Source organism: Cyprinus carpio, chromosome B23 (genome assembly GCF_018340385.1).
Source record: "Cyprinus carpio isolate SPL01 chromosome B23, ASM1834038v1, whole genome shotgun sequence".
Taxonomy (NCBI): domain Eukaryota; kingdom Metazoa; phylum Chordata; class Actinopteri; order Cypriniformes; family Cyprinidae; genus Cyprinus; species Cyprinus carpio.
Window position 1 is genome coordinate 2,786,655 of NC_056619.1, and position 25,140 is coordinate 2,811,794.

A 25,140-nucleotide genomic window follows, 5' to 3' on the forward strand; every position below is an offset into this window, starting at 1 on the left:
GTAGTTTAGTTAAATTTGTTCATTTAAAAACACAAACAATATTTAACTGCAAGTGCCTTCTGAGTTTGAACTGGAGACACTTAATTAAACATGTAATATGTGGTCTGTCCTGCATTTCTGTCGCACTACATTTATGTGTATTTGTAGGGCAGCACAGCTCACATTCATGGTGAAGTAGCATGGATATCAGATGTGGTTCTGTGTGCTGATCTGAATCAAGGGTTTCTGCTGAGGTACCTGTTGGTTTGGAGTTTGAGCAGGGAGTTTGGGGACATCAGTATCTCCTCAGCTTGAACTTCTGGCTTCAACAGCTGCAGTTTCTCATAAACCTGAAATCCAGTATATGGCTCTCAGTTTAACAAATGTTCTTCAAAATACAGTGTTGCAATGGCTATGATGATTTACAGTCAAAACTAAATTTATACAGACAACTTCAACATCTCAAATTATATCAGTTTATACGATATTGTTTAGAAAATGGTAATAAAATGACAAGAACTCCGTTAAACTGCTTTATTTTGCTATACTCACTTACATAAATGAACTATAGTGTCCTGCATCAACTAGTAAAAAAAAAATAAAAAAAAATATATATCTGGTGTTTTTTTGGTTTGACTGTATATACTAAAAAGAAAACATCTGATGCTTAATATGTTGTTGATTTGTTTTTTTAAGCCAGTAACACAGAATACAGTGATGCTCTGTGAATGAGATTTAGTCTACCTGAATCTGTATCTCATCCTGGAGCTCGAGGGCACTGTCCTGCAGATGTCCCGCCAGAGGAACACTGGTCTTCACCACCACCCTCAGTCCTGTGCGGCCTTTACTCCTGCCAAACACACTCATGGCGAAGTTGTGCTCGGCGCTGAGCTGTACAGACGCCTGCAGGACACACACACACACACACACACACACACACACACACACACTGCTTCATCTGAACCACCGCACACGGAGGATCGCTCTTTTTGTATAATTTTTTTTTTGGTACCCTTATATAGGGAATAGATAGTTCAGACAAAATGTAAATTAAGTCATCATTTATCCTTGGATTGTTGTAATGTAGTTTGCTCTTCTTTCTTTTTCAGACCACAAAAGGTGATTTTTTATTTTTTTTTTTAAATGCCAGTATAATTGCAGTATACGGCGATCAGCCTCAATCTTTTCAAAAAAGACGCAGAGGTATCACAGAATGGTCCCATGTGACACGTGCCATATAATCCATGTGTTCTGGGGGTATACGATAGGGTTTAATGAGAAACAAACAAAAATCCTACTTATTTATTAAATCCTGACCTTGACCGTTGGTCTCTGTGGACGACTGACCTCAGAGAAGAAAGCACAAGGACTGTATTTCATGTGGCATTTTTATTAATCTTGATTCTTCACAGCTGTATTTCTCTGGTGAATCGGGGTGAACTGCGGCGCTGATAGAGTCTCATGAGCACACAGTCATGCACAGAGACCAACAGCCAGGTCAGGATATTCCTCAGTATGTTTTTCACCTAACCCTATCGTATACTGGGGTGTGTATCAGCACTGGTTTCACAATTCAGTTCGATTATCATGTCAACGATTTGATTCAATTCGATATCACAATGCATCATGATTATATCAAATTTATTTTGTGCATTTTTATTAAATTATATAAGCAGGCTACACTTTATTATAATAATAATGTTAAATAATTATTGTTAAGAATTAAACAAAGTAAATATAGCTTCAAAACATAAAAGCAAATATAAAGTAAAAAAGAGGGGAAAAGACAATTACAATTGATAAACAAAAAGCACTTTCAGTATCTAAGAGTGCTTTAAATGTACAAAAATTTACAGAAAAACACAGTTATGGGTTTTTCTTTCTTCCACAGCATTATTGCTGCTTGATTATTACTGATGAGATCATAGACAGTGGCTGCTTTAATGGGCTGCATGCACACTAATAACAGCACCACTCCATAAAATAAACAAATTTTCATTTTAAGCAAATATGATTTTGAATGTTCCTTTGCGTTCATTTCGTAAAAATCAGTAAGTGGTCAACAGGTTGTTAAACCTATCGCAAAATACTGAGATACAAGCCCAAACTGTGATGAGGTTAAAAATCAACACAATAAAAACTGAAATCAAGCACTGTAGAGCACAGGGAGAGGGTTATTCTGACCTCTGCATGGCGCGTGTGCACGTCCAGAACGTCTCTCTTGGTCACAGACCAGTGGAAGGTCAGTCCAGGAAGAGCGTTCCCGAAGGAGAAGGGCGTCTGGCTGCTGGTCAGGCCCATCACATACACCGGCATCTACAGCCACAGAACAAACCTTTAGCACATCTAGGCCTGGGTATCGTTTCAGTTTGATCAATTCCACTTCTGCTTATTGATTCCAATGTAGTTCAAAGACATTTCGATATCAAACATATTTATTCTGTGTTGCTTGTTGCAAAACATTTAATTGCTGCTGAATACCATGAACAAAAATCAGCGGCTACATAAAAACAGGACTCGATTAAGAACTGTTAAGATTCTGGATAAATTGAGACTTATTATTTTCTGTTGAAAAACCATTAGACAAGTAAACAAAATCTCATGGAATGTATGAATGGAATGATTCAATGACTCTGTCAAGATTTACTCGTTTCATTACTGGACGAATCTGTGTTTTGAATGAATCTCTTGAATGAATGATTCAAAGACAAATACATTTTTAACAGCCCCTTTTCGCCACCTAAATAAAAGATGCACAAACAGGATTTTTTTTATTTTACAAGTATCTGATTCTGGAATTGATATTCGATTCCCAAGCCTAACCACAACCTTACAATCCTCTGCAGATAAAAACTGAACACATAATGTGTGTTTACCAGCGTTCCCGTCTTCATTCTGGTGATGGGAGCTCGGATCCTAATGGCCTTCAGCTGGACCACCTCCACATCCACCTGATCCTGTAAGAGACGGTGTTTAACTCACTCATCACACAGATCAATGCGCTTTCTGCCTGCAGAGCATCACCTTCGACACCACCACCAGTTTGCCAGTTTCTGTGTCCACCGCCTGCACCACGCCGGTCACGCTCATGTTGCCCACCGACAGGCCCTTGACGTGCCCCAGACTGCTGACAGAGGCGATGCTCTCGTGGGACAGAGAGAAGAGGATGTTGGACTGGGGCTGTGGTCCTCCCTCTGATGTGATCTACAAATCAACAGGTGCAATGCATCCAGTCAGTCTATTTCTGAAGATGATCACTGATCACAGACTGATCATCAGAGCCAGCTAGATGTGTTTTATGTTCACTTGATTGTGACAGCAAATGAAAACAATTCTCACTATTAACTAGTTGCTTATTAGCATGCATATTACTAGCATATTGGCTGTTTATTAGTACTTATAAAGCACATATTAAAGCCTTACCTGAATGATCACAATCCACCCCATACCCAAACTAAACAACTACCTTACTTACTATTAATAAGCAGCAAATTAGGAGTTTATTGAGACAAAACCCAGAGTTAATAGTGAGATTTGGACCCCAAACTAAAGCGTGGGCCAAATTTCATTCAGGTTGTAAGGTGTGGTATATTCCTTTTATAATCCAAACATTAAGAAATGCAGGTTATCATCCTTGTCATGCATCCATGTCATAACCTGAGATGTTTGCCAGATGCAGTGTGACTATTATTTCATCCATAATGCTGTAGTACAAACAAAACAATGGCTAGCACATGAGGGAACACATGCATGATGTACAGTATGCATAATCGAGCTTTAGAGTGCAGGCTTCGCTTGTGTTTTGTGTTTCAGATCTGAGTGCATTAGACAAGTGAAGTGTGCTGTATTAAATAAGATCAACTTGAGAAAGCGGGTGACTTGCCTGCATCATTGCTCCCACTATCAGAGTGACTTTTCTGGGCAGCAGCCTGAAGGGAGGAAATACCTACAGATCCAAAAAGACAACACAAAACCTTTTTTTAGGATCCTCAATCATCACAAAAGAAACTAAGCATCTAATTTGAATTTTTAGTAGCAACCTTTTGTGTAACTACAAGATATAACAAACTAAAATATAATAAATTCACAAATTTTATAATTAATGTTAAATAATTAAAATAAATAAATAACAGCACCACCTCTCTATGTATTCTGTGATATTCTTGTGTTTCTTGTGCTGTGTGAAATACAGACTGTATGAGCATATGATACGCAAACTACAGCTCGCAGCTGGATAATAGTAGTAGTTGTATACAGCGAGTGTTTTATAACAGATGATCGCCCGTTTTGGAGAAGTTTATGAAGATCAGTGGTGTTTATGTACATATGGGCACCAGACGGTCCAAACATGAGCACTTGTTCTGACAGAGGAACACTCTCAGATCGCTAAATTCCACACATGCAGAATGGTTTAATATTTCATTTTGTATTTTTGTGTGTTTAGTGATTCTGAATGGATCCGTATAGTGGTTTACATGCAGTCCTTTGGCATCTATCTCCCTGTTGTCTTGTTTGGTAATGCAGGTTGAATTGTGCTTATTTGTTACTGTATAATTTAGCTTTACGTACTTTTAAGTTGTATAGAATATCTGCAGTGGCATTTTTGAAAAGTTTGTTTGCAGAAAAAAAAATCAAGAAATTACACTATAAAAAAACTCATCACATTAAATAGAAAATAAATAACACCATAAAACAAAGACTTTAATAGGAGGGGGGGCGGGGCCTTGCAGTATTGATTTGGAGAGGAGGGGGTTTTGGAGTAAAAAAAAGTTGAGAATCACTGATTAAGGTAAATACAGGCCTGGTTCTACAGGGGAACTAAGAATTTAAGATTTTCATTATTATTATAAGTTAATAATTAAATTAATGCAATATAAAGATACATCCCAAAAAGCTTTTTTATTTATTTATTTTTTATTTATGACTGCTCACTGGGTTTTTATACCAGAAAAAAAGCATATCTTTCTCACAGGATCTGGTAAATGTACTGACAGAAACACATACTATATAATCTACACACATTAAGCTTGGCGCAAACCACTGATAAAGCTGCAAACGATGGCACAGGAGAGGCTTACTTCAATCTGCTGAGGTGCAGAGGTGATTTTCCTGCCATGTTTGTCTATGACGAATGCAGACACACTAGTTTGTCCGATCACCAGACCTTTGACCAGAAACGTGGCTGTATCTTCTTCTGAAGAATCGGACAGAGCTCTGACAAACAGCAGAGGTTTATTAGCTCTCACAGACAGCAGAACACAAAGCTCAGGAGATCTAGACACGTTACTCACTGCAGGGATATAATGGAGGACGCGGCCCTCAGCTTCAGGTTCATGACAGAGAAATATCTGGACAGGAAAGGCTTCTTGTTGCCATCCAAAACCCGAACGTATGCTTTGACTGACTTGCCGATCTCCACCTGAAATGAATGTGTCATCAGAACTTTATTTTTGATTAAACATTCATAGAATGCAAATGCATGCAATTTCAAAACTGATTTGTTTTTGTGAAACACTTTAAAGAATTATTTTAACATATGAATGATGTCACCAACCTTGTCGACCACACGCACATAAACCTCCAGAATATCAGAGATGTGAACCGTAGCCGTAGCAGGGGAAGGGAAGTTCAGGCAAAGGTCATGAACCATCACCTGCAAGACCCCCGCCTGAGCCGGGACCACCTGAGTCACAACATTCAAACATGTCGGTGTAAAGTTAAATTGTCTGTCATAAAGGAACAAAGAATACTATACTTTAAATAATATACTGTATTTAAATGTGAACTGAATGTAATGTTTTTAGACACCTAAAATGTTATATTTATTGCAATTAAATTAAACTGTATTATAGTGTAAATTAAATTCCACTGTCATTGAAATATGATTCAAATGTACTGACATTTGTACTGAACAAACATGCATGCTTAATTAAAATGTCATTTCTAATGAAACGTGTATGTCATGTATTTAAACCGATTTCAAATTACACATTTCTAATGAAGTTGCAATTCAGTGCATTTGAAATATATTTATAATATTATATATAAGTTTAACATAGAATAACACAATACACATAAAATTAAGTTTAAAAATAAAAAGTACTTTAAGCGTGATTTAATGTTAGTCAAAACATCAAAATAACTACTTTTTAAAGCACAACAAAACATCATTAAAACAATGATTTAAAAACTTAATTTGATATTATTACAAAGTAGTACATTTTTTTCATTAATATTTAATTGCATGCAAAGCTTTTTTTTTTAAATATAGTTCATTATTATTAAAGTTCATTCACTACATTTAAACATTCGTCTTTTTCAAAAGGGAAGGAACTGTTTGCATAAAGAAAAATCCGACAGAAAGTCTCACCTTAAAATTTTTTACTGACAAATTTGACCTTTTTTTGTATTTTTTTACAAAACAACAAGCTGAAAAGTTCCAATACCTGGCTTGTACAGGACTACAAGTAAGAATAAAACCATACATTTATTTTTCAAGTCTACTGTAAAAGAAATCCTTTGCTGTACTCTAGAGCAGAGATGCATGGGCCTTCCACACTTGTTTAATGAGAATAGACTGAATAGAGACAGGTCTATGATCCCCTAAACCCCAACACATCTGATTTGCTTTTCTTCCTAAAATAAGGTTAAAATTTGTACCACACCACTGGACAAAATTAGCTATTACAGATTGTCTTCCTCATGCTATGCGGAAACAGTTTTATGTTGTAAACAACATGCCACAAATACCACTGACAGAGCTTCTCTATTACCTTCATCTGAAATGTTACCTGAGCGATTCCCTGCGACTCCTGGAACGTGACGTCTGCGATTCCCCCGACACTTGCATTGACGTAGAAATACCCTGAGCCCTGCTGCAGAATCAGATCCGCCTGCAGAGGAGAAAACACCAGCACCAGGTGTCACACACACCAGACAAGCTCTTCCAGACGATCCAGAGCAATCAGCCATGTGTGTGAGCTTACCGTCACATCAGGATGGTTGTATATGGTGATGGTGTCAGGGGTCACCCTCACGTCTTCTACTAACAGCAGGTCAAGCGTGGCGGAGACGGGGCTCAGAGGATCAAACTAACACACACAAGTGAACATAACACACATCAACCAGAGCTCAACTTCAGAATCAAGTTCAATAATGACTGAATATTAGGGATGTAATAATTTTAAAATCTCACAAAACGATAATTTTGCCGTATGAAGTCTACAATACGATATTTACTGCAAAAACAAATAAAAAATACAAATGAAGAATTGGGGATTTTTTTTTTTTTTTACATTTTAAAGTTGAATTATTCTATATGATTCACTTTGAGAGTTCAGAATGATGAGCTCCAACCCATGTTCTTAACTTTTCTTAAGACAGAAATAAGTCAGGGAATTAAATTTAAAGGGGGCTCAACCCTCTTTTTATTTGTGATATACTGTCTCAGTCTAAATTACATTCACACTGGGGTTTCAGGAATCCAAACAAATGAGAATATAATAATAATAATAATAACAACAATGACAATAATAACCATATATTGTAAAACAATTGCACTGTAAAATAAATGAAAATTAATATTTCATAGGTAGACATGTGCCGGTATTCGGTAATGCAATATATCGCGGTAATGAATATTAGAGCCCGACCGATATATCGGCCGGCCGATATTATCGGCCGATATGAGCTAATTGCATTTAAATCGGCATCGGCGTTTATAACGGCCGATGAAAACATGAGAAACAGAGTCTCATGCTTCACTCATGTTATGAGTGTTGCATAGTTTGCCCACCCGAGGGAGCCCTGCAACTCCCCAGTTGACAACAGCGCCAGAAATCCACTACAGAAGAAAGCTATCAGCCGAGCCACGGAGATGTACTCTTTTGACGGTGAGTCTGTCGTTCGTCATGTGAAATGATTGTAGATTTAGTTCATACACTGTATATAAAAACAGTGTGGTAGTTCTAGCTAACGGTCCTATCATTATCACTTCTAAATATTCTGTAACATCACTTACAGCCGCTAATGCATTGCTATATTAGATTAGCCACAAAGCTAATACCATGTTTATCAGTGGAAGAGCGCGAACGTTAATAAGAGGTCAAACTATAAAGTTAGCGTTTAACCTATTCTAAAATTATCTGCAGTGTTTCCCACATAATGACCGCGTAACTGTGGCAGGGGGGCGCGTGTAGTCAATGACTAGAAGTTATGTACAGCGTGCCTCGAAAAAAACAACAACTGTTACGTTATTCTAACGCTAACATAGCTTCCTTTTTAGCAGGCCCCTTAAATGCTTGCTATTAACTTGTTTGAAGGTGGTTCTTCTCAAAATTGACAGCGGTGTGTTCATGACACTAACGTTAACCATTCAACTTCGAATTGATTCCGTAATCTTCCGGTAACAGTAGGCTAACTTTACGTTCGCCAGCGCATGACGATGTTTTGATTCAGACTGCACAAAGAGAAGAGGAGAAGATATACGGGTCCGTTGTGAATGTGTCTGTGAGAGCAAATATAGTGTAGTTACAGTAACTACAGTAGGTGCGTCAGAAATGATTAAATTAGAGGGGACATGTAAATAAATGTGAGCTGAACAAGCGCTTTTTTTTTTCTTTTTTACAGATTGTTTCAAAGCAGCTTTACAGACATAACAGGAAAATGTTGTAATAATATAGTTAAATATAAGTAGGTAATAGGTAATACCTATTGCTTGACAAATAAAAAAATATATATATATATTTCTCTATATTTCTAATTTTTGCCTATGTAGGAGATCCCTGTTTATTATTATTATAATTCTAATGATGACATGAGAAATGATACATGGTGATATTATTAATACACATGCTTATTCTTTCTCTGTCTCTCTTTTGCCCCTACAGATGGCTGAAAAAGGTGAACGCTGTAGCAGCAAAGTGTGGGGACTCTTTGCTTCCTCTAATGCCGTGTTCTTTTGATCATTAAAAAATATATACTTTTGATGTGCAATTGTTTAGTCATTGAGACTGTAATCTAAGGCTTTTTTTTTAACATAATCCCTTCTGGAAAATGGTTTATACAGCCCACATACATAGAACAGGCAGATATTTTGCTATTGAATGTTGTGTAAGTGTAGTTTATATGAAATGGGTCTAATATCCAGTTTATTTTCAAAATCAAAATATCGGCTTATAAATCGGCTCTTTTCGAGTTAATATCGGCATCTGACCACAAAAATCAATATCATAACAACAACAACAAATATGCACGATATTGTTATCGTGGGCACTTCTAAATACCGAGAATAATTATATATTACAAATTATACAGAATTTGGAATGCATTTTAAGAATACTTTTCCCATCAACTGGTCAAAATGCACAACACCGCTGTATGCTGCTTGAAAGAAGCGTGTGCCACTCTGATGTAAACAAGCATGCATGAGAAGCACATGGAGGAACACGTGAGAGACCCTGACTGAAAGCACATTCACTCTCTGACAGCAGATGGCGCTAAACTGCAGAAAATGCAGCCCTTACCCTGGAAACCCCATAAACAAAAGCAGCTGCTACTTTCTAAACATTATAAAATAATATTTATATATTTCCATAAAATTTTTCCATTTTAATCTGGACTACAACATGCCCTAGATATTGTTTGAAAGTGCATTGATTGATTCTTTATTCTTCATTAACACTTTACATTAGGGCTTCCATTTGCCAATGAAAAATTATTCTGAACTATCTTTAATCTTAGGTATTCCAATATTTAATAACACATTGTTAAAATTGAAAGTTGCAACTGTGTTATTTAATGAGCTAACATGAGCTAAGACTTGTATTTTTTAACAAAGATTAATAACTTCTGTAGCAAATGTAGTTATTGCTCATTGAGAATGGTTAATGCATTAACTAAGGTTAAATAATGAGGTCTTATTGTAAAGTGATACCTATGGGTCTTTAAAGTTCTTTTGCACTTTAATCGGTGTAAAACTTTTAACTTTAAATATATTTTTTGTATTGCTTTATTGTATATAAATGTTCAGTTATTTTTGTTATAAGAAAAGTTATTTAACCTGTTATACTGTTTTATGACCACATTTTTGAAACTTTATTTCAATACCGTGATAATACCGCATACCGTGACAAAACATTATCAATTAATCGCAACAGGAAAATTTGATACCAGCATATCCCTATTCATAGGTATATTAATTTTTGCTTTATACTACAGTAGGGAAATTTACAATACTTCTTTCCTAATTTCTACACTTGAAAGAGATATTTGAATCTGGACTGCATTTAAACCGCTAGCTGCCAGCAATTCACTTTTAAGCTTTTATTTTGCCAGAAAGGGCAGTAGAGCTTTTATTTTGAAGGAAAACTTCAGTTTCAGTGAAAACAGGCTTACAAAAACGCATCTCACTACAATTCTAGTGTAATGCTATAATTATCTGCCATGAAAATAAAACCTAACTGGTGGCCATTGCGTTCCCAAACACGTGCTAAACTCACAGCAATGCAATAAACGAGTTCACTGCATTCATTCAGTGTGAATGAAGCCATTCTGAGGCACGGAAAACACAAGATCAAGAGCTGATCATCTGAACGAAGTGTGTGCTTTATTTTCAAACACGCAGCGAAACCAGACTTGAAGGTATTAAGCATATTGTGCTTTCAGTTTTAGTCCTTTTAACAGATACTGTGCCAAAGCGTAATGACCCAAAACTCTAAAGACCTTCTTTGTGTTAGAATAAGCAGTTTAAATATATTTAAACATTTATTTATTTTTTGCCCGAAAGACCTATCGTTTCATATCGTCATGTGACCGCGATGATATCAAGACAGTTTTGCTATTGTGATACCACGATATTGATATTATTGTTACATCCCTACTAAATTATCCTCCTAATTATTGTTAACTTGGCAACATTACGAAAATGATTAGGACAGGAATAAGATTCTATATGTGGCACTAATGTGTGCCCATAAAAAGGAGTTGCTGCCCATGAAGAGCCTTTCAAATTAACCTGAGGCTCAGTTAGAAAGTAGCTGGCAAGGTGTTTGGACAGCACAAACATTTTGAGGGTTCACCATTTAGTTTTGTTGTTGGCAACAGTAACTGTAGCGATGGTGTGGGCTGGCGATTGTGGTTAGAGAGCATCATCCTGCTGAGAAAAAACGAAACTGCTTGAGTTCTCCAAAAACGGAGGTTCAGCCACTCCCTGATCCTCAGGCAGTGTTCATGTGTGGTTCGATGCATAATCTAAACCAAAGACTCATAGTACTAGACAAACCAACTAGTCAACTTCATGCAATTGGTTGCTGGATGACTATTCTAGAGTTGTAATATGGAATTGACTCCTAAAGAGTCTGGAAGAGTCTGAATTCTGGAACAGGAAGTGACTCCCATCGTTTACCCTGCTGCAGTGTCCAAAATCACTCATGTTCACTCATTCAATACTGTACTATATCAGTTCAATAGTGCACCATAAAACTAGATCAGATCAATAGTGCACTATAAAACTAGATCAGTTCAATGGTGAATTAAATCAGTTCAATAGTGCACCATAAAACTAGATCAGTTCAATAGCGAATTAGATCAGTTCAATTGTGCACCATAAAACTAGATCAGTTCAATGGTGAATTAGATCAGTTCAATAGCGCACCATAAAACTAGAACAGTTCAATAGTGCACTATAAATCAGTTCAATAGCGAATTAGATCACCATAAAACTAGATCAGTTCAATAGCGAATTAGATCAGTGCAATAGTGCACCATAAAACTAGATCAGTTCAATAGTGAATTAGATCAGTTCAATAGTGCACCATAAAACTAGATCAGTTCAATAGTGAATTAGATCAGTTCAATTGTGCACCATAAAAACTAGATCAGTTCAATGGTGAATTAGATCAGTTCAATATCCACCATAAAACCAGATCAGTTCAATAGCGAATTAGATCAGTGCAATAGTGCACCATAAAACTAGATCAGTTCAATAGCGAATTAGATCAGTTCAATTGTGCACCATAAAACTAGATCAGTTCAATGGTGAATTAGATCAGTTCAATAGCGCACCATAAAACTAGAACAGTTCAATAGTGCACTATAAAACCAGATCAGTTCAATAGCGAATTAGATCAGTGCAATAGTGCACCATAAAACTAGATCAGTTCAATAGCGAATTAGATCAGTTCAATAGCGCACTATAAAACTAGATCAGTTCAATAGCGAATTAGATCAGTTCAATAGCGCACCATAAAACTAGATGAGTTCAATATAGGAATTAGATCAGTTCAATAGTGCACCATAAAACTAGATCAGTTCAATAGTGAATTAGATCAGTTCAATTGTGCACCATAAAACTAGATCAGTTCAATAGCGCACTATAAAACTAGATCAGTTCAATAGCGAATTAGATCAGTTCAATAGCGCACTATAAAACTAGATCAGTTCAATAGTGAATTAGATCAGTTCAATAGCGCACCATAAAACTAGATCAGTTCAATGGTGAATTAGATCAGTTCAATAGCGCACCATAAAACTAGATCAGTTCGCACCATAAAACTAGATGAGTTCAATAGCGCACTATAAAAATAGATCAGTTCAATAGCGAATTAGATCAGTTCAACAGTGCACCATAAAACTAGCTGAGCTCAATAGTGAACAAGATCAGTTCAATAGTGCACTAGATCAGATCAACGGTGAACTAGATCAGTTCAATAGTGCACCATAAAACTAGCTGAGCTCAATAGTGAACTAGATCAGTTCAATAGTGCACTAGATCAGATCAACGGTGAACTAGATCAGTTCAATAGTGCACTAGATCAGATCAACGGTGAACTAGATCAGTTCAATAGTGCACCTAAAACTAGCTGAGCTCAATAGTGAACTAGATCTGTTCAATAGCACACCAGATCAGTCAAATAGTGAACTAGACCAGTTCAACAGTGCACTAGATCAGCCATGAGTGAACGAATTTGAACACTAAAATACTACTCCAGGCAATAGAGCTGGAGCTGTTTCAGAGACTTTACATTTTAATTATACATACCTCAATGTCATATCAACATAATAAATTTTCTTTTGGTTTGCCATGGTTCTCCTGATTTTTAAAAAATTGCCAACAACAATTAACACATTAATAAGTGTACACAATTGTTTGTTTTTTAGTATCTTGAACTCTGCTGTCCGTGCAGCTAAGACAAGAGATGACAATGGACAATAGACAATCACATCTAACTCTAAAATAATATTTGACCAACTCGTTTGCTTGTGACTTGTGATATAACACCTATTCCATTTTACTGCACAATTGGTGGGGGTTTGAAAATCAATTTAATTAGAAAAAAAAATCTGAATTTGAGCCTGCACTAAACTATTGTGTAAACAGTCAGAGCTTTTCATTGGATACTACAGATGAACTCACTCCACTCAGAACGGCTGCTGCCTCTAGATGGGAAGTTTGATAGCCGACTGCGGTCACAGTGATGGCTGCCACACCTGATTCACGATGGACAAGAACTGTTTGATGACCTGTGGAAAACATCACATTCATACATATGAGAATTAGGGATGAGCAACGTGATGGTATATGATCTACAAAAAATATGAATTTTAAAACAACAACAAATATTAAATAAAATCATAAACAACATTCAAATATAAATCAAGACACAATCAAAAAATAAACATTAGTGCAGCAGGAGTCACATGAAGAGAGTGAGAGAGCTTCAGGTGTACAGCCTGGTTTATACTCGCAGTGTAAAATGTAAATGAAGAGAATTCTGACAAGACAATGGCGGAGGATTTGGTTTCCAAGCAAAAAGTAAGTGCCTGTTTGGTGATATCTCGATATTAAAAGACCACTTCTTAAACAAGAGGAGGTCAATATGATGGTTTTCTTTGGCAAAAAAATAAAATAAAACATGCAAGCACTGTCACCACAAACAATTTAGTTTTAATTTTCTTTGTGTTTTCATTTTAAAAAGCCTGTTGTCTTTTGCTATTTACCCATTACACTACATTGTGGGAGGCTTTTTTAAAATTTATAAAAAATTATAAAATGTATTTGGTAACACGGTGTTTAAATGTAAGTGCAACAAACAGTTGTTTCCTTGTAAAATGTGACACCAAGATCACAAATTAAAAAGTGAAAGTGTCCAAAGCCCCGCCCCCCCTGGTGTTCCCGGTAATACTGGTTTTGTTACAAGTTTCAAATTTCCTCACCGTGACATCCCTAATTGTTATATATGCTGTTATGCGATATATTGTTAAATTGCTAAAAGTAGCCGTACCATCTATTCCTAACGCATACTTTTATTTCATAATTTATAATGGTCTGATGTAATCAGTGTGAGGTACCGTGGAGCTTTTTCTGTTTGTTGTCGTCCTCGTGTATGTGAAGCTGCATGGGCATGGTGGGTTCGATGCTCGCCAGGGAAACTTTGGAGGACTCCCAGATCACACTCAAAGAGCTGAAGTTATCAAACTTCCTGCCCTGCTGGTCAAAGGCTGCCACATCCAGCTCTGGGTTGTGATAATTGGAAACAGGCACCTACAGAACAAATACAAACGCTCCTGAACTTCCTGTCATAATAAGACTACATCTATGTCTGAGGGTTTGAGCGCTCACCACTTGTTTGTTCTGCTGCAGCAGAGGGCAGGACACATCCAGCTGAGGGTTCAGGTAGATGGGTGTCAGTGTGAGACGTGACGGAGGTGCGCACACAAACTTCACCACAGCCAGCTCCACAGCAGGGAAAGGGTTTGTCACGGTGGGCTGGTTTCCAACAGTCACTTCTAAGACCTGCGAAGTCACAATTATTTGAGTATTTCAAGCATATCAGTCAACATTCCTAGAGGATAGCAGTGCTAATTAGTTTTGTTAAAGTCCCCCTATTATGGATTTTTGAAAATGACCTTTCATGCAGTGTGTAACACAGCTCTAAGTGAATGAAAACACAATGTACCCAAACTTAGACTGTAAAAAAACATGGACGTAGGTGTCCGTGACGTCACCCGTAGGTTTCTGAAGAGCATTTTTGAAGCCATCTTGGGAACGCGTAACTCTTGGATAATTGAAAATGGGCAAAGAGGCGGGTCGTGGGTGGAGCTTGTTGCTGAAACCACACCCACTTAGCTAGATAGTGGTAACAGCAGCGGCAATCCACCTTTCACTCAAGTGGCCAAGCCCTTTATTATGAAATTTAAAGCTTAATATAATTTAAACTAGGGATGCACAATAACAAAATATGCACAAAATATGATCATGGTTTTGCGCAGCTTGTCAGTAAACAACGGCTCTGTATAGTAAATGCTGCTCCACGTGAAAGCACGCACGTGTAGAGATTTACCGCTGATTACAGAACCAGCCTTTCTGACAAGATGTGCATTAATATCGTGTGATATTTATCATGCATCCCTAATTTAAAGAGGTGAGTTATAAAAAATTCACCCCCTCACAGTTGTCATGAAGGGAAAATTTGCTATATAGACCAAAACCACGTTTTGTACCAGGCTGTAAACATATTTCTCTGCTGTAAAGTTGGGCATTTAAACATGGGGAGTCTATGGGACGGACTCCCTTTCGGAGCCAGCCTCAAGCGGCCAGTCGGCCAGTTTAAGTCACTTCCGTGTTGGTTTCAAGAGAGAAAGCGGAAGGTTGCCGCTTGAACACAAAGCAGAATTGCACTCACAAATACTGCTTTATCAGGTATTACAGGCATGATGAAATGAAAATGAGACCAAACACCGCTGATTAGCACTGATTAATCATTGGAGTCATTGGAATTAAAGGGTTAGTTCACCCAAAATGAAAATTAGCCTGTGTTTTACTCACCCTCAAAGCATCCTAGGTGTATGTGACTTTCTTCTTTCAGATGGGTGAGATATAAGTCTTTTAAATTAATATATATAATAAATAGCTTATAATATAATCAGTGTAATAGGTGAGGTCAAATAAAACATGTGTACGAGTTGACAGTCTATTGATTTGTGCTGACTGGTGAAAGTGCAAAAACAAATTTCTTAAGTGACAACATTATGTTTATGATTTTGAGCAAAAATAATTTTTATCAGTTTAACCATTATACAGAATGACGAAAATGGACTAGTCATAGTCGACCACAACTTGACAAAAACAGCACAAGGTTGACTAAATATGACAATAAATAAAAAGAATAAGACTACTAATTTAAAAGACTAAGACTATATTAATAATGGCTGACAAAATGAACACTAGAGGATAGTCCACAGGATATGACATCACAGGCTCCTCTGACCTGTTCTCCCAGAGCGCGGCATGTGGCTCTGACCAAATGTCTGGAGTATGTTCGTGAGGCGGGTCCATACAGAGACAGCGAGACACTGCTGTGGTCCTCAGCCGTCAGGTTTCTGAAGAACTTGGAGGGCTCCAGCACCCAGGGCCGGGGGCCTCCCTCAAACGTCATGTCTTTAGAGGAGCCTAACGTCACCACTGCCACAGACACGGGGTCAATCGGCTGTCAAAGAAAACATGGATGGCAATCAAATCACTGCTCGTGATAACGATGCCCACTGATCCTCCTCCAGGTTTAAAGCACAGGTATTAAAACACTCACCCTGAGAGGGGGGTACGCAGCAATGGTGATCTTTGCGCTGAGGTGAACATTACTATGGGTGTAGCTAACCAATAGGTTGGTGTAACTGGAGGTCAAGGCCTTAACTCTGACCCCACTGCAGTGGCCCGGACCTGGGGGAAGTCGACCTGAAGACACACAAACGCTCAAAATACTATACACAGACTTCAAAATCAATTACATAACACTGTTAAATCTCCAAACAAACATTAATAACAGTCACACTCTGAACACTGAAACTGAGTAAGAACAGCTAGTGTGATATTTGCCATGTTCATATTTCACGATTCATTATGCACTCAGTCTGTTTCACTGGCTCTTATTCATTTTCACACATGAAAACTTAAAGGGATAGTTCACCCAAAAATTTAAATTCTTCGTTTGTGTTCTACTGAAGAAACAAAGTCACCTACATCTTGGATGCCCTGGGGGTAAGCAGATAAACATCAAATTTTCATTTTTGGGTGAACTATCCCTTTAACTAAGCAGTGGTGCCCAATCCTGCTCCCGAAGATCCACCTTCCTGCAGAGCTCAATGCCAACTGTGACCTGTCTGTAATTATCAAATGCTACTGAAGATCTTAATTCAGAGATAGTCCTGTTATCGGAAGACGCCAAAATAGTTATGAAGTAAATTTCACTTTAAAGATTCACATTTCATTCATGAAGATGGACAATCAGACTTTTATTTTGACAGTAAACCACAGGAAGCCCTTTAAGCTTTTTGTTGTTGTTGTCGACAAGCACTTCTCATTACAAGTATGGGAAGATGGTTTGACACGTTGCATTTCCAAATGAACATAAGTGACCCAAATTAGGAGCAGATGCTTTCCATAACAGGGATGTAAACTCTTTATGGGTGACAAAGATGCTTTTTAACTCAATAGTTATGAAGTAAATTTCACTTTAAAGATTCACATTTCATTCATGAAGATGACAAATTATCGCCTGGTGGAAAACAAAGACTGATGAAAATGACATAAAATTACCTTTAATGTCCAGTAGATGACCACTCATTAGCTCCTTTGCCACTTCCACAACCTAATATTCTCATGCCAAAATGACTATGAAGTATAGCCAGAGCAGCTTTAGAGTTTAAGTTTAGAGTCTCATGCCATACACTAGCACTTTTGGTGCGCACCTGGGTTCGATTGACGTCAGAGTTCGGTTCGTTTGGATGATGTGAACGCTGTCTTCCGAACTCAAGTGTGCAACCGCTATTAATGACTTATGTGATAAAAATGTGGTGTGTGTTTCACTCACTTTCTTGACATTCATAATGCATTTGCCGCCATCTCCTGCACCGTCGTTACTAAGCAACGGGGTAAACAGCTGCTGGCTTGATGATGCAATGAACTGCGGTTTGGACCCAAATAAAATAATATGAATGCACTCCAGCGGGGGCACTCAGGTGCGGACCAGGCAAGTGAACCACGTGTGAAAGCACCCTTATATGTTAAAGTAGACATGCCATTTACAAAATAAATAAGCCCAGAAGGGTAAATTATTTAAGTACTTAACTATTTAAACACTTAAATTAAGTTAATGGTATTATGAATTAAATATCAGCATATGTTAAAGTAGATTAGTCTCTCTTTGTCTCAGACAGAATATGCACCATTACTGCAGCGTTAAGCTCTGTCAGATGTTTTTACTTTCTGTATAGTGAAATGACTGATGTTCACCGGCGTGACTCTTGCACAGAGTTCGCACGCTGCTTGTGTGATATCCATTGGCTCGCCTTCATGATTTAAAACACAGTACATCGTGTATGCTTTCTTTTCATTTTGTTATAATGGGAAGATCTGTGAATGTGTAGAACTATGTAAACTTGCGAAGCTCAACCGTACTGCTTGATTCGTAATAAAAAACCTCATAGGCTGAGCTTCCAATTGCCATAACCAGTGTGTGCTTTGATGAAGGTTTATATCTGAATAAAAGCCTAAATTAAAACTCATCAAGTCTCTTCAGAAAATCTGGACTAAACTGCACAACCCATCTAGTGTCAAAGTGATAGCTGTGTCTCTCAGATTTAATTACAAATAGCCAATGGAGGAACATGTGTCTCTCAGATTTAATTACAAATATCTTCATTTGTGTTCTGAAGATGAACGAAAGTCTTACAAGTTTGGAAAGACATGAAGGTGAGTAAATGATGACAGAATTGTAATTTTGGGCTGAATTAACCCTTTAATATTTGTCTGTTACTGAACTAACAGGCTTCCTTCGGTCAGCACTATTTCCACAGCCCTCCTAACTGTACTTTTGCTCTACAGAAGCTCATCTTCAAAACCTTAGGTTTTTTGTTCAACACAAGTCAGAAAATCCACTTATCAAACATCCACTCTTCTCACCCTCCAGCAGCTGAAAGACGGCGTGACTCTCCATGTCCACCTGCATGTCAAAGTGAGAGCAGTCACTGAGGGTCACTCTCTCTCCGGCCAGCTGACCGAAGATCCGCAGCGGCAGGTCCAGACTCAAGCCCACGCGGGCCTCCACCACACACGGGCTGAACTCCATCCCCACGGGCTCGATCACATACACCTGCAGCAGCGACTCACAGCCGGTTAGCTCAAGATTTACACTACACTCACTATAAAACATATTCAATCCATAACAGTAATTTAAAACGATCCTCATTCTCTGTTTTCAGAAAAAAATATTAAAAAAACTTTAATACATCATAAAAAAACTTAAAAAAAAAACCCTAAAGCTCAATAAAGAAACTCTCCATTGATGTATGGTTTGTTGGGATAAGACAATATTTGGCTGAGATACAACTATTTGAAAATCTGGAATCTGAGGGAGGAAAAAAAAAATCTAAATATTGAGAAAATCATCTTTAAAGTTGTCCAAATGAAGTTCTTAGCAATGTATATTACTAATCAAAAATTAAGTTTTGAGATATTTACGGTAGGAAATTTACAAAATATCTTCATGGAACATGATCTTTACTTAATATCCTAATGATTTTTGGCAAAAAAGAAAATTGGATCATTTTGACCCGTACAATGTATTGTTGGCTATTGCTACAAATATCCCCGTGCTACTTATGACTGCTTCTGTGCTGCAGGGTCACATTTGTACTAGCATGATTTCTGGCATCACCTTCATGTCTCCGTAGTGCAGCGGGTTTCTCATGTCATGGGCGTAAATCACACTGACTCCAACGTCTCTGACCGTGGTCATCATGCCCCTCACTGTGACCGTGGCGACTGCTGAGTTAGTGGACGACCAGCTGAAGTTTCCACTTCCTCCAGTCGCCTGAAACAGAGACAACATCACAATAACATACAGATTCAACCACACGCGGAAAACTAGATTCAAACTTTATCTCCTCTCATGTAGGGCCCTGTGATTTCCACGATACAGAAAACTTGGACGGAATCCAGTCATAAACAAGGAATTTACTGTTTAACCTGGAAAGTCACAGAATTTGCCAAATTCTGGATTAATAAATCAAAAGTAGGTCAGTACACTTAAATCTGAATCCGATATGGACTAGTGTCTGTGAATATTTTAAGCAAAAAAAAAAAAAAAATACTATTTACATATAAATCCTGCATGTTCTGCACATCTCTGTGTGACTGAATGGTGCAGACGCACAGTTTCCTTTACCACACACACACACACACACTGAAGCACGGGACGCTCGCTTGTGTTTTCAGCCTCTGCCGCCTCAATATAAGAGTACCTGAACACACAAACAATCTCTAACACTGCTCTGAGAGTATTTTACAGTTTCTTCAGAGTAAAACTATCGTCATATCATAAACAGAAACCCGTCAAAATACAGGTTCGCTATAACCTGTGAATGAAATTACTTAATAAAAAATACAACAAAAAAAAAACTAATAAAAAAAAATAATAAAAAAATAAATATAAACCAAAAACAACCATAAACATAATTTAACCAGAAAAATAAAACATATTTCATAGGTTCATAAGGCCATAAAAAATGTAATTTTTGTTAAACTTGTAATAAACTGCCGTTTAAAAATAATTAAAAAATAAAATATAAAAAAAAATATAAAAAACTAAATTTAGAAAAAAATTAAACAGTCTAGAAAAAAACAGGGAAAAAACGGAATTTGGAAAAAAATTAAATGACATTTTGGAAAAAATAAACCTGATTTCACAGGGCCCTACTCATGCAATAAGACGTTAATGTCTGATGAAAGACAGGAAGACTGTCAGACACCTTGATGTTGTACTGGTACGCTCCCTCTTTAGGCTGCCAGGGGAACGTGAGGATGGCGGGAGTGAGAACGATGGGGTCGTAGATCTCCACGTCCTGCTCATTACGCACAGGAACAGAGAGTGCGTGGACACTTCCTGTCTGAAGACACAAATAATGTTACAGTGAACTACATCAGCGTCAGCCCAACAACTCTGAACACTGAGAGACCCTAAATGCTTAAACAGGAGCCAAAAACCTACCTGATCAACAACCGCTTTCAGTGTGCCATCAATGAGGGTCTGACCGCGCTTCAGAGCTTTCACATGATGATGAGATCCATTCACAGACGAGTGCAGAACCTCAAAGTACTCCGCAGGGAACGTGGTTTCTATACGGATGTTCTGTGAAAACATGAATGTTTAATAATTAAACAACACTACCACAAGATGGGAACTTCTGTCCTGCTAAAGGGTTAAAGGTTTATCATATTGCATATTTGAATTAAATGTTTGTATTGAAATATTTCACACATTTTATTTTCTACCAATGATAATCTGCACTGTAGGAGCCTTTGAGCTCCTGTATGCTTCTCTATACTAGCAATGCATAGTCAATGATGAGAGTTTTATTCAATATCTTCATCGTGAGGATGGGTAAATGAAGACAAAAGTTTCCTTTTTGGTGAACTAACCCTTTAATTTAACTAGTGACTAACTTTTCAGATTCCTCTCCACTAATAATAAAATGAGAAGAGGATTCATTTAATTCCACAACCCTGAAAATAAACCAAACCAAAGACATTTTAAACATACATCCAGACTTGTGTATGACTTACATCGGAGAGGTAAACCTTGTGTCCTGACTTATCAAACACTTCAATGAAGATCTCATATTTCCTCCCCGTCTCCAGGACCCAGCGATCCTCGGGATGAATCTTGAATGCTAGTAGACAAGACAACAAAACAGCCTTTCATTACACGGTTTCAATCAATTACACTCAAAGTGTTATTCATTTACTCATTACTAAGATTGTCAATAATAAGATTACAATTCATGCAAAGCTAATGAAGAGACAAACCCAAGTATCCAGGCTCCACGACATAGATGGTGCTGTTGGGAAGTCGGGCAGCGCCCTGCATCCCGAGACCTACATTCAGAATGAAGGAAAGCTCAGAGTGAAGATATCAAAGCAACTGATGCAAGAACACAGTCATCTCTAAACATCCCATGCTACAGAAACAGCCCTGCTGTTGTTGAGTGGAATCTCAGAGCTGGGACGTGTCCGCGTGTTTGTCGCTGGTGTGAAGGATACTCTTGTGGTCCAGCACGATGTTGGTGTGTCCCTGCTGAAGGGCAAACACTGTCGAGCTGCTCTGGTCCAGGGTTGCCACAGGGGCATCAGTGTTTCCGTGAGGGGCGACCACCCTGTTCTGAAGGTGAAGCTCATACTGATCACAGGGCATGGACAGCTCTGAAAGAGAGGACCACACACTCAGAAACAGAGCCAACAAGGCCAACCCAAAAAAGACGTCTGGGTCCATTTGCTGGGGCTGCCCCTCAATAGTCGACTAACCGTTAGTCAACCAGAAAAGGCTTGGTTGACCAAAATTTTATAAGTTGCAGAAAAAAAAAGAAAAAAAAATATTTTTTTATATAATTATAATTTATATATATATATATATATATATATATATATATATATAAATCCACATTGGCGAAGTCACGCAGATAACGCATTAATGGATGTGTCTATGTGGTAATACATCGGGCAGGACATCCAAACGCTCAAATATGGCTTATCATCTGAAATATGTAAGTATTAGCAGCTTTACATGGCTGCTCAATCTGATGTTAACCTAGAGAAAATGTGTGCTGTTTAAGTGTGTGTGTGTGTGTGTGTGTGTGTGTGTGTGTGTGTGTGTGTGTGTGTGTGTGTGTGTGTGTCTACTGGGAAATAAGTGTGCTCACTGCAGGACTGATGGAGGCACCGGTGCACTCACTTACTCTATAAAAGAGTACATCTTTGCCTTACTGATATTAAAAATATATCTAGCGAACAGGTGCATCACTGCTCTTAAACCAAGAACAAAGACAGCACTAGACTCAGATTATGTAATCCGTATGAAACATGCACACAGGTGCATCACTGCTCTTAAACCAAGAACAAAGACAGCACTAGACTAGATTTAAAAACAAATCACCAAAATGTTAAATCACCCTACACACTGTTTAACATGACACATTCATAATCAGTACTTCTGCCAGTGTGCTGTGGCAAGCTTTATGCGTGTACTTGCGCGCTTATTAGGCTATGTAGGCAATTAAAGGCTCATTATTATGATTTAAATTGTTTAATTAATAAACGTGTGATTAGTCGACTAATGCTTTAAATGAACGACTACTAGTCAACCAGAAAAATCTTTAGTCGAGGGCAGCCCCAAGTAAAACAATATCAAATGTTTTGATATCCCTCCCATCCGGCTCCTGCAGGGCCACACTCCTACAGAGTGTAAATGGCACTAGTTCAACAGAGCAGCTTTCATTTAAATCAGTTTAGACCCTTTTATTAATTTCATTGTCAAAATATTTTTTAGCAATAGATTACAACCTCTTTAGTTCATTAATTTTGGCTAATAATATAAAACACACAGCAATAACTGATAAAGAAAATAATTTATTGCTGAATTAATGCAAGTTCACCTGTAATCTTTCCTTGCCGAATTTTCTGGACTTTGTATTTGATGGAGGTGCCGGCAAGCAGATAAACGTCATACGCAGGACTCAGAAGGATGTTTTCCAGAATCAGCAATCTGACCTCAGCAGCACCAACATCCTGAAAAACCACAAGTAAGCCACGTTCACAAAAACACATTCAACATATTCATATCTGCTTACACACCTTGTAGATTGGTTCTTGTATTTTGGCTTTGAGTTTGGCATGGCCGGTTTTGATTCCTGAAACCAGGATGATATCTCCCTGATGTCCCACTCGCTCCATCTCAGAAATATAGGCAGGAGGGGTGTACGCCGACTCCGCAAACCTCAGCACCCTGGAGACAGACAGCTCAACATTACACCAGCATTCACGCTTGTTAGCACAGAGCACAGGCAGAGCAGGTGCCATATAAACCTAAACACAAGCATGTGAAGCATAGCTGGACTGTCTAATTTTCAGCAGGACAGGTGTGCTCTTACCGCAGGGTGTTGTAGGAGTCGGGGAAGCCTGCCATCTCAGCGTCCTTCACGACAGTCCACTCAAACAGCAGACTGGCGAGAGTACTGAAGGTGTTTCCTGAAGACAGAAGGAGCAATACGTGACCCAGATGGCACATGGACCACATGACACAATCCTTCATCACTGCCAGAGCTATCCTGGAAGACTAAACCTGTTTCATGTGTGCAGCGTACAAGCAGAGATGACAACAATGCGTGGTAAGTCTTATAATGCTGAAATGGCAAACACTGTGTTGCTTTAAAGAACAAATATTTGAATTAGATTTAGTTTCCAGATCTAATTAAATTCCACGTTTTTAGAAATACACTCTTGTGCTAATGTTTTCAACATGAATAATTTGTGCTGATGTGCTAATAGTTTAAGTTTAACCATTATAAAAAAAAACTTTCACCTTTATATACAGCATATATAAGACAGAGAGTATATAAATAATACAATATTATTCCAAACAATGTATTTTGTAAATTATTTTTAAATAATGCTTTTTAGAAATTTAAAGCATGCTAATCATAAAACTTGTGTATTTAAAACATTAGGTTTTAATTACATTTACATGTGTTTTTAAATAAATAAAAACACCTGCAGATCTTAAATGGCACGTTAGTTTGTAATCAACTTGTTTATATCATCAGCTTTTAGTTGGATGAATACATACGATAACTAGATGCTTAAATGTAAGGTTTGATCCGAGGAAAGAACTTAATTCCTACAGGAATCAGACTCTATGCATCAGATAAAGCCACGGAGCATGAATACAACGCACAGGTGAACTGAACAGAAGCATTCACTTTCTGATTTGCTTTTACATTCTCCATTTCCTTTGAAAATAAAACAGATATGGTATAACACGACAAAATTATTTTCTTGCAGATGTTAAGTCATAAATCAAAGTACTGTTTGTGTTGTCAGGGGCGATACAAGCTAAACACCAGTGAAAGTGTGCATCACTCACCCTCTGAATCCAGCGCGTGGATCTTCAGCTCCAGCGGCGAATCCTCCAGATGAAGCTCTCGCGTGGTGGACTCGATCTGGATCTCGCTGATCACATCCACGATAGCGTCACAGCGCAGCACCTGTCCGGTCACTGACACACACACACACACACACCTCCTCTGAGATGATGAACAACAACCGCTGATAAT

At 37.9% G+C, this 25,140-nt stretch overlaps 1 protein-coding gene across 3 annotated transcripts in view; it reads right to left on the minus strand.

The window, feature by feature from the left end:
* Positions 1-25,140, minus strand: part of LOC109048583 (nuclear pore membrane glycoprotein 210) — a 39,463-nt gene that overhangs the window by 11,879 nt on the left and 2,444 nt on the right. For all 3 annotated transcript variants that reach the window (XM_042750727.1, XM_042750725.1, XM_042750726.1), the window contains exons 3-29: positions 24,951-25,082; positions 23,959-24,055; positions 23,663-23,813; positions 23,464-23,596; positions 22,076-22,234; positions 21,842-21,910; positions 21,599-21,705; positions 21,024-21,164; positions 20,785-20,922; positions 19,692-19,847; positions 18,938-19,127; positions 16,566-16,711; positions 16,248-16,466; positions 14,600-14,773; positions 14,329-14,521; positions 13,394-13,500; positions 6,966-7,070; positions 6,771-6,872; positions 5,534-5,662; positions 5,271-5,398; positions 5,058-5,193; positions 3,863-3,925; positions 3,004-3,183; positions 2,856-2,936; positions 2,164-2,295; positions 724-882; positions 238-329 (exon numbers count right to left, since the gene is read on the minus strand). In XM_042750727.1, the coding sequence (XP_042606661.1) occupies positions 238-329; positions 724-882; positions 2,164-2,295; positions 2,856-2,936; positions 3,004-3,183; positions 3,863-3,925; positions 5,058-5,193; positions 5,271-5,398; positions 5,534-5,662; positions 6,771-6,872; positions 6,966-7,070; positions 13,394-13,500; positions 14,329-14,521; positions 14,600-14,773; positions 16,248-16,466; positions 16,566-16,711; positions 18,938-19,127; positions 19,692-19,847; positions 20,785-20,922; positions 21,024-21,164; positions 21,599-21,705; positions 21,842-21,910; positions 22,076-22,234; positions 23,464-23,596; positions 23,663-23,813; positions 23,959-24,055; positions 24,951-25,082 (3,619 nt within the window). The remainder of the gene's footprint in view (positions 1-237; positions 330-723; positions 883-2,163; positions 2,296-2,855; positions 2,937-3,003; positions 3,184-3,862; positions 3,926-5,057; positions 5,194-5,270; positions 5,399-5,533; positions 5,663-6,770; positions 6,873-6,965; positions 7,071-13,393; positions 13,501-14,328; positions 14,522-14,599; positions 14,774-16,247; positions 16,467-16,565; positions 16,712-18,937; positions 19,128-19,691; positions 19,848-20,784; positions 20,923-21,023; positions 21,165-21,598; positions 21,706-21,841; positions 21,911-22,075; positions 22,235-23,463; positions 23,597-23,662; positions 23,814-23,958; positions 24,056-24,950; positions 25,083-25,140) is intronic.